General features: G+C 36.5%; 1 protein-coding gene across 1 annotated transcript; it reads right to left on the bottom strand.

Annotated features, from left to right (window-relative positions):
* Window positions 1–4,258: 4,258 nt before the first annotated feature.
* Window positions 4,259–9,229, bottom strand: LOC147481008 (RING/U-box superfamily protein). Its single transcript, XM_086576365.1, has 7 exons — window positions 8,908–9,229; window positions 8,504–8,830; window positions 7,168–7,376; window positions 6,998–7,046; window positions 6,786–6,875; window positions 6,581–6,643; window positions 4,259–6,414 (listed from the first exon to the last, which is right to left on the bottom strand). Exons 1-7 carry the CDS (start codon window positions 9,073–9,075, stop codon window positions 4,654–4,656), a joined length of 2,667 nt encoding a protein of 888 aa, XP_086432491.1. The 5' UTR covers window positions 9,076–9,229; the 3' UTR covers window positions 4,259–4,653.
* Window positions 9,230–9,913: the final 684 nt, after the last annotated feature.

Below are 9,913 nucleotides of genomic sequence, written 5' to 3'. Positions count from 1 at the left end.
GATCGGATTTGGCTAGCATATTAGGTTCCGAAAAAAATTTGGAAAAATTCCGAAAGAGGTTAATCCGATCCGAAGTCACCCCTATACATATCTAATAAGCTAGGGTTTTTTTTCCCACTACAAGACAAAATAACACACAAAGGACGGTCCAGATCCTTTTGAGTAAGATCTAACGGCTGCTGAGGGAAGATCTAGAGTTCAAATGATTTTGTGCAAAACTGACATTGACAGAATGGCTCCCATTTGATTTCTATGGGTTTTTTCACGCCAGTTCGTGGGTTCGAGCCCAAACAACATTAGTTCCAGTGTTTCCCATCTTCTCACTGTGGTTTTGAAATGTGATCAATTTCGGATTTTTTTCACTCGCTACAAACTCCTGAAACAAAATCCCAAAAACTCAAATCTCTAATTTCTACTAAATGTGTTTTTCATGGTATATATATTGAGTTGCCTTCATAAAACTCAAATCCCTAATTTCTACTAAATGTGTTTTTCATGGTATATATATTGAGTTGCCTTCATAAAAGCTTTATGAAAGTAGTGTTTTAGGCTTAATTTGGGATGGCTAGATTACTGAATTATAGTTCCTTTTTCTTGTGTTCTTTGATGATGAAATAGCCTAATGGGTAAAAAAGAGAAAAAATGTAAGCAGCCTTTCTCCAATCTTAAACGCAGCCTTTTTGCATTTGTTCGTTTGAACTATCTTTTTAGAGTTTTTGTAGTATTGTTGACTGTTGTGTTTGTTTGACCTGAATCAGAGTTAGAGTTAGGGTTAGATTGTTGATAAGTTGTAGCTTGCTACAAAAAACGTAATACGGTAGTATATCTCCCTTCATTGCTTTGAAGGTTGAATTTTATTTTTTACTTCCAAGTTACAGGATTGGAGTCAATAGCTTACAAGGAGGCTTCGTTAATAGTTTGTCAACTATATTGATCAAAGTTTTGCGTAGTTGACCGTGTAGCACACTGTAATTGTTAAGTTTTAAAATTGTATTACTGCATAAGACACAGATGATGAATAGGTGAAGGTTATGTGTTCAGAATAATGACTCTCCATACTGTTATAGGTTGAATTTCTTTCTCATTCACATGTATCATGACACATTAACAAATTATAGTATGTTTTATTAGTAAGGTATTCCTATTTTACTTTAAGAAGTGAAGAATTTGATTTAATGTGGTATTTAATGGTGTTGTTGATGTCCTTTAAGTGTGATGTTATTTTATGTGAAGGTAGTATCATACCCTGTTTTTTGGATAATCAGAATGGGGTGGTATTTAGCAAGGAGCAGCTAAAGTCACAGACTTAGATGACAAATTATTACAACATCTCTTTTTCTATTGCAATTTTAGAAATTAGAAAATTAACTACAAGCCGAAGCTTGAATCAATCCACTTTCGAAAGAGATAATCCACATTGGTCCTAAAGGTTCTATGAGTGTCTTTGTTTGAAATTCTGATATGGTGTAGTATAATGTTATGAAAAAAAACCATATTTAAGCTGATTTTGTTCTAAATATAATCATTGTGTCGGACCGATTTGGTACAACTTACTTTGTAGCGCTCAACTTTCTCAGTAGAAACTTAAAAAAAGTTGTCTTTGTTTTGTTTTATTGTAGCTTTTTCCAGAGATGGTTGGCCAAGAAGAAAATGGCACAAATCACTGTAGACACAATCTCTTTAAATAACCGAGTAGCTGTTATACTTGCTGATGATGATGATAAGTCTTTATTCATTTTAACATAAGATTATTTATCCTCAACCACCACTTTGTGTTTATGTTAATATTGAATTAAAATAAATGAAATAATACGATTACTAACAAATATTATGTTATTTGTTTTTACTTGTGCCCATCCTCTTCCTTAGAGTTTCTATGAATTGTGAGTTTTTCATTAACGAAGTTAAAAGGCTACTAAACTATATACTAATCAACAACAATATTACATGATATATATTACGTGACATATATTGTATGTTCAGAGCCTAGCCAAATGTGACAACTTTAAACCTTATAAGTTTGCGGTCTTTTGATATGACTGAGCGTTTTTTTTTTACTGCAGATGTCTTGCCTATTTTAATGTCTACCAAAAACAGATGGTATAAAGTGTGGTAGGAATTCATTCACTGGCTATAATGCTTGCTTTTTGGGAGAAATATTGCATAGAGATTACAGTGGATGCGGAAGGTAGCTAGAAAAACTTGGGAGGAATGGAGGATTACGCTTAGATGTTGTGCGCATATTTTGCTTCTTATTTTTTTCAAGGAAGGAAAATATGTTTTGTCAAATGTTAAACTATTATTAAAACTATGTACTGACATGTACTGACTGACTTGATGATGATAAGTAGGATGAATATATAGTGCCCCAATAGTATTATGTAGATACATTGTGTGTATGGTGTACGTTGTCTATTGTCTTTTGATTGGAAGAATTAATTTAAAATTCAATTTGATTACAGAATTTAAAGACTTGGCAAGGAGATTCTCGAGAGATTTTGGTATGTAATATTTATTCAAGACTTGCATGCAGGCCTCATAGCAAGCCTTGAAACTGGTTTTTTTGTTGTTGTTGTTGAGGACCACACATTGAGACTTGGGATCTCAGCAGGAAATGCAAAGGTTGCTTAAAGCTGATGAGGGCAGGGCTCTCGACGCATTAGATTTGGAATGTTTTAAAAGCGCCCCACTTCTCCTGGAATGATGGAATCTGTGATGTTTCTTTTCCGACCCAATTAGTTCCTTCTTTCTTTGGGCTACCATGTCTACTCTCAACTGATTTCTTCCCTATTTGAAAGCCTCTTTTAGTTTCATATCTACTTGCCTACATTACCGCCAACTTTGAAAATCAGATATGCGCTGAATTAATTAATGTATAAGTTAGTTGGTTTATGAAAAATGAAAGGGTACCCAAAATGAAATAGGCGTATATAATGTGCCCATTACTACATTGTGTAGAGTATTACTACATTGTGTCTAGAGTGCCGACTGGCACGGGCATTCACTAGTACTCTGAATAATAGCGGACAGTGGTAGTATACACCGATCCACCGTCACACATTTTGAATGGTAGCGTACATTCAATCACCCAATGTTTCTAAAACTCTCGTTCTACTTCTTGTCTTGCTCAAGTGGAATCTGAACAGAAAATCACACCCTACGTACAAGGACAGGAATATTGCTAACGTTACTGCCCAGTGACAGTATCATACTGGAACTCATAGGGTATTACCGTATTACCAACGACCTCACTCAGCATGCTTTTAAGGAATTTATTAGCACAGCAATATATTCTTTGCCTATCTGAGCCAATGGTAAGTTCAGATACAATCTCGACTGGGTTTGGCGTCCTTTTCCAACTAATGGATTTTGGTCCACGAGCAGATTAAAGATTCAATTATGTACTTACAGTTCTGACGGGCACAACTATCCACCCAACCTTTGAATGTGGTCGAGTACACCATTAAAAAAGATCCTTCATCAATTCAGTACTTTGAATGTGGTCGAGTGTGATGGCACCATTTTAGCCTTAAAAATCCAAGTGATGAAAGAACAAAAAAAATATTGTTAGGCAGGCCATAGGCATCAACAAGAAGAAAAGTGAGTCGGGCCATCTGAAGATGAACTCTGATGGCTCCCCTATCAAGAATTCAATTACCAGGCGCTGAGGTTCGGAATTTCTACGTGCATCCCTTGTGGTCACTTTTCCATACTTGTGGAGATCACTGCCATTAGCTAGCACTGATGGTTCTTAAGTATTGCACATCACCAGCTCCAGACATTCAAGTTTTGATTAAAATAACAATACAACATTAAACCAGGACTGAAAACAAGCTACAATAAAAAACAGATTAAAAGAAAAACAAAACAAAACACAACGCTAGCAAGGCACATTTAATCTTTTTCCTGTTTTGGAGAAGCAAATGGTAGAGCTGATATTCTTGCCTCCTTTGCTTCTCAACTACCATTTCTGTTGGGACAACATACCTCATCAGTTACTGCAAGTGACCTTCCCAAAACGTCACTTCTGTTCTCCACCTGCTTTTATAGTAATCATACTCCAATACGATATCGTATAATATCTTCTCAATTAAAATTAGGGTTTCAAGGAAGAGTTCTTTTTTTCAAGGAAGAGAGATGAGAAAGTAGAAGAAAAAATATAAGCAACCAATCCAAACTTATAGTAATCATTTTAAACATCGCTCAATTCAAAAGAACTTCATATTAATGCGACAAATAACTAGAACAAGAGATTAACTTGACAGAAAGTACGAAGAAAATTATATATATATCTTGTCCACTACACAACATTTGATAAATAAAATAACAAGAAAGGGGGAAACAAAACCCAAAACTACTTTTCTTTTCTTTTCTCTTTCTATCTTTTTACGAAGTAAAAGACGCCTGCAGCTTCAAACCATACCTATTCACATGGATTAAAGTACTGCTCAACTAAAACCATGTCCTATTTTCTTCTCTTCTCTTCACACAGATGACCAAACGACACAATCTTTGTTGAAAAATCACCATCAAACCATTATACACCACCACTTTTCACAAAATCAGGGAAATTGATCCAAAAGGAAATGGGCAGAAGTAGACCATATAGACAATAGTATCCCATCCAAAACTAGCTTTCAGATAAGCACTTCATCATTTCGCTGGATCTTTCAGAGTCTGTGCAACAAGTCTCAGACCTCCACCATTACGCCAAACACCGCGAACTGCCTGCCCTTCCAAATCTTCGGTTAACTGAGGTGTCTCCTCTTGCCCAGGAACACCATCATACTGTGGGTCATATTCCTCACCTAGACGCAGTCTATGGAATTTCGAAGTCTTCTTCCGGGGCTTACTACCTCCACCACCCAAACTAATGCTGGAGCCAACACCAGCTCCATTTGACTTTGATAAATTACTAGAACTGGGTTCCAGTTGCTCGACAGTAACAGGTGTCTTTGAGTTTCCGCTGGAACGACGGTAACCATCCTTTGTTAAAACCTCCACCTCTTCTTCTGCAGGCCTATAACTTGGCTGCAGTTTCTTTACAGTGCTCATAAAGTTATCTGCTAACTTTTCCTTGGAACCGCTATCAGTGTCCTCCACACACTTCCCTTTTCCCTTGTTGGAACTTTTACTTCCCTTTAAACGTAAGCCACTGGAGATTAATCCATTCTCTCGAGTACTATCATACAGCACACTAGCATTGTAGGTTTCAAGAAGCTCTCTCTGTTTCTGGTCATCAGGGCAGAGTCTGGCAAGCTCAGGAACAAGATGTGTCAGCCCAAACTGTTGCACATAGGCAAGATATTCTGCCGTGCCAATCTCCCCGAGCCTGTACTCAAGAGATATGCTTTTAAAAGCAGTGTATTTACTCTTATCATCTTCTAGTGCAGTCTTGATTCTTGTCACCAAGTCTTTGTTTGCTGTTTGAACGTTTTCCACCTTCAGCTGACTGCTTGTGGGTGACTTGTTCTTTTGTGTGGCCGAAACGGGAGGAAAATCTGACATGGAAGTATCCAGAGATCCCCTTTGAACAAGGTTAGGGGCCGATACAGAGTGACTAACACGTGCAGTGCTACCCATATAACTTCCAGAACTAGCCGATGGAAGTCCCTGACCAGTTGCAGGTCTAGCCTGTGCAGTACTTGCATAACTAGAAGAGTTGGGCCCATTAGTAACTGCTGTATTAGTAAGGGGGGAGCTTGCAGAAACAGATGGAAATACAGGTCCAGGATTTGTTGTGGCCCTGGACTGGGCATTACTTCCTGTGTTCCACGACGAACTTCCAGAACCAGCTGTTGGTCTAACCTGTGCAGTACTTGCATAACTAGAAGAGGTTGAACCATTTGCAGTCTTAGTCAGTGGAGAACTTGCAGATACAGATGATGCTACAATTCCATGATTTACTGCGGACCTAGCTTGAGAATACGAACTAGAAGATAATGCAAGTCCATTGTTTGTTGTTGACCACCCCTTGGGTGAATTGAGGACATTTACTTTACCATTTTTGCGGAGTCGAGTAGCCATTGTGCTCTTAGCCAGCCCCTCATTTTTAGGCTTTTGTTGAGTGCTCGTTGCTGCCACTGGAAGTGGTGGAAAAAATGACTCTTGCAGTGTAACATTCCTGGAACTTTGAGCAACTGCTTGAAGATATCTAGAAGATGCCTCTGAATCAGTAGTAGCCAATGATTCAAAAGGAGGTACAAGTTCATCAATTTCACTCATTTCTCTATGATCAAGAACTAATCGAGGCTGGAATGATTGGTCATGACTTGTGTTATCTGAAGTGGATGTTTCCAAACTGGCTCGAACAGCCAATGAAAGTTGGTCTTCAGAAGAATCTGAAGGATACCCTCGCCCCCTTCCACGACGATGATCTTGTTCACTCCGCCGGTACCGGAAACTTGTCGGTATCTGGACAAAAAAGGGGAATATTACATTTTTCTGAACACATCTCATGAGATACAACAAAAAAGAAAACATGAATATATACATATAAGAACTTAGTGGTATACTGTACATACTAAACAGTCGATGTTTTTATTTATAAGCTGCAGTAAGACAAGGAAGATTTAAGTACCTGAAGAACAGCATTGCGCTTAGAACGCGACATATTCCCCCCATGTTCCAGAGCATTATGCCTCTAAAAAGAATAAAAGAAACCCTTAGATTTAAAAAGACCCGAAAATAAGGGGAAAAAAAATACTAAACCTGGATTGTAAAAGAACATTGTCAAAGTAATAATAGCCCAAAGATCTGAATACAAATAAGAAAAATGTATTCACCTTCATTTCGGATTCCGAAGTGAACACAGTGAACTTTTTCGCAAGGCAGGCCTCATTCTCACATAGGAAATGTGATGAGCGGAAATGCATCTGTGAGGAAGACAAAAAAAAAAGGAATTAGCTAATCTCTTTTCTGTATGACAATTAACAATAAATTTGAAGGTGGCACAGATATAATAATAGAACATAGGGAAGAAGTAAAAATGACTTGCCTCCAAATCATCATAATTTTTGTAATACTCAAACTGCCCTGGATTTTGTCTGCAATAGAAAAGGCAAAACGATAATATGTCAGGTTTTAAGGTCTAGGCGCAAGGTCTAACCTCTGTGGGACAGCAAAAAGGAACAGCCATCTACGTTAACAGAACAAGTAGGGATCTACCTTTGGCAAATGTGGCAAGTATAATGTGCAGAAAGCATATGTGAATACAGCTCATTATCTCCATAGAACGATGTCTTGCAAAATTCACACATAGGATGACCCATGAAACCACCCCGCTCACTCTCACTGCCATCTACCTCTGAATCGCCTGTGCTAATATGCTGACGCAGTTGCTTTTTCGTATACAGCTTTTGTTCACAAATAAATATCTGTAAGAAAATACACCAGAAATCAGTGACATTGTTTACGACAACTGAGAATACATACATACACGATATACATAAAAAAAAAATGGTTGACGTTTTAAAGTTTTAATTGTAAATTATATGAAAATACATGAGAAAAAGGTGAATTCGGCATCTGCATATGCTTAAGACATCCCTACTAAGTCACCAATAGAGGCACTCATCATGTGCTCATCCCAAAACAACAGGAGGGTTTCCTTTTTCTACGAAAATAAAGAAAAGAAATATAACAAATCAATTCACATTTAAGAACAATTATCTCCTACAAAGTGAAGATTATGAACTTTCATAATAGCTATATTATCTGGTTTCATGCCACTGCAACAAAAGGAAAAGGATCTCCAGAAAAAAAACTATCTAGCAAATGTACGTACTTATCCAAAAGGAAAGTAAACAAAAAAAGTTTACGGGATCCATTTACTATTTCGCGTTATTGAAAACAAGTTACACTGAAACCTACGCTTCTTGGGCCATAAACAAATGGAACCTCCGACCCTTTCCCTACACACTCAGTAACCTCTGGCCCTTCCCTTACACATCAGATAAAACTTTATACTGACATAACACTGATACTTTGTAGCTTGTGGTTAAAACTAAATGTTGTACACCCATTATAACTGATACGCGATCCTATCAAATTGCAAATAACTACAAAAATTTACAAAGATTTCAATGTTCCGCTTCTGAAAGTCTAGAGAAAGCAGCGCTATATTAGATTGCACATAAATTTTTTACTTTCCTAATCTTAGTTTTCACTAGAGAATGTCTATTGTTTACATGGATATTATGAAAAATTCCCTTGCATCAATCAAACACACCAAAGCGCTAGACATGCATTAAAATTAAACATTATCAAAGTTTCTAGCACACTATACATAGACTAATTTGGGGCTACTTCACAACACTTCTAAAAGCATAAAGTACCAATGCTTAACATACATAAAATTGCATTAAAATTGTTTACATGGATATTAAACACTAATTTGGTTATGCATTCAATCTATATAATCAAAGTTAACACAAACAAAAAATTGCTACATTAAAACACATTATAGTAACCAAACACAAGTAAGGTTAAGCGAAAAACTAACCTTTCTTCCTTCCAAACACAACCCGCACATAACCAACTGATGCTTATGAAAAATATGACTCTTCAGCTGCTCAATATTCCTATACTTCACCCTCCTCTTATTATTAATACTAATACTCCCCTCATTGCCGATCCCTCTTTTCTCATCAATCTTGTCACAAACACTACAAGACAATCTACACATTGCTTTAATCATTCTATAATGATCTGCATCATCAAAAAACGCCCCTGTATCTTCATGATACCAATAAGATCCATTCTGCCCTTCACTTCCATTCGTTGGAAACACATTAAAATCACTTATTGTCCTTGTATAATCACCTAATGCCTAAAAACATAATAAAAAGTTAAATTTATATACATTAAAAAAAATAATAATAATAAAAATAATAATAAAAATCTAACCTTGGTGACAAAAACAGATTGTGATTCAGTTTTACATATGCAACATTTGAGATCACCACAGATGAAGCGAAGACGAGAGACACAGGTGGAACAGACTTCACGATGGCCACATGCACCGTAAGCGACCCATTCAAGAGATTCAGCACAGACAGCACAACTATCATCCATGTCTGAAAAAGGGTTTGGATGAATAGGAAAGTTTGGGTTTTGAGGATTGAGGATTGGGATTGGACAAGTTTTGAGGATGGGGAATTTTTTTTGGGTTGTGGTGATGAAGGTGGAAGAAGAAAGGGTTGTGGGATTTTTTGTTTCTGGAAAAGGGTAGGTGGGTGGGTAGTGTTAAGAAGAGAAAGGAAGGGTAAGGGTGTCGTTTTATGTTTTATTGCCTATTCGGATTTGGAAATGGGTTGCCTAATTTGACCCGAGGTTCAGTCCAATTCCTAATTGGGCTGAGATTAGATATACGGGGTCAACTTTTAGTTAGTGAAACTAGATTTTGGGATCTATTAAATATTTTGTATGCTGAAAAGGCTTTACAAAATGTCTCACACAAATTTTCGAATCAGAATATATTTTTATTGAAAATAAACCGAAATACGTTAATGAACAGTGATTATGGTGCATAAGTACTTGGAAACCAAGAGATCAAATTGAGATAACCTCTTCACTTTGTGGTTTAGGATATTAATCCGTAATTTTCAAATGAAATTATCTTAAACTCGATCTAGCTTGTATAATAGTTTTATTAGATTTATGGTGATTTAGCGGTAAATCATCACTGTTCGGCTTACGTACTAATATGTACAAATCACTAAAACATATTTATTGTTTCCATATCTTTAAAGAATACATTACTCCCACTTGAAAAGATTTATTATATGAACGTGTCTTACGAACGGGTGCTATTATATTAAATTATTCTAAAAAATATTAGCAACTATGCATAGCTATGAGATATAAAAATTATATTAATTACTCATTTAAATTTCTTGCACTACTCTCTATA

This window comes from Coptis chinensis, chromosome 8 (genome assembly GCF_015680905.1).
Source record: "Coptis chinensis isolate HL-2020 chromosome 8, ASM1568090v1, whole genome shotgun sequence".
NCBI classification, from domain to species: Eukaryota; Viridiplantae; Streptophyta; class Magnoliopsida; order Ranunculales; family Ranunculaceae; genus Coptis; species Coptis chinensis.
This window is presented reverse-complemented; position numbering and strand designations above follow the sequence as displayed.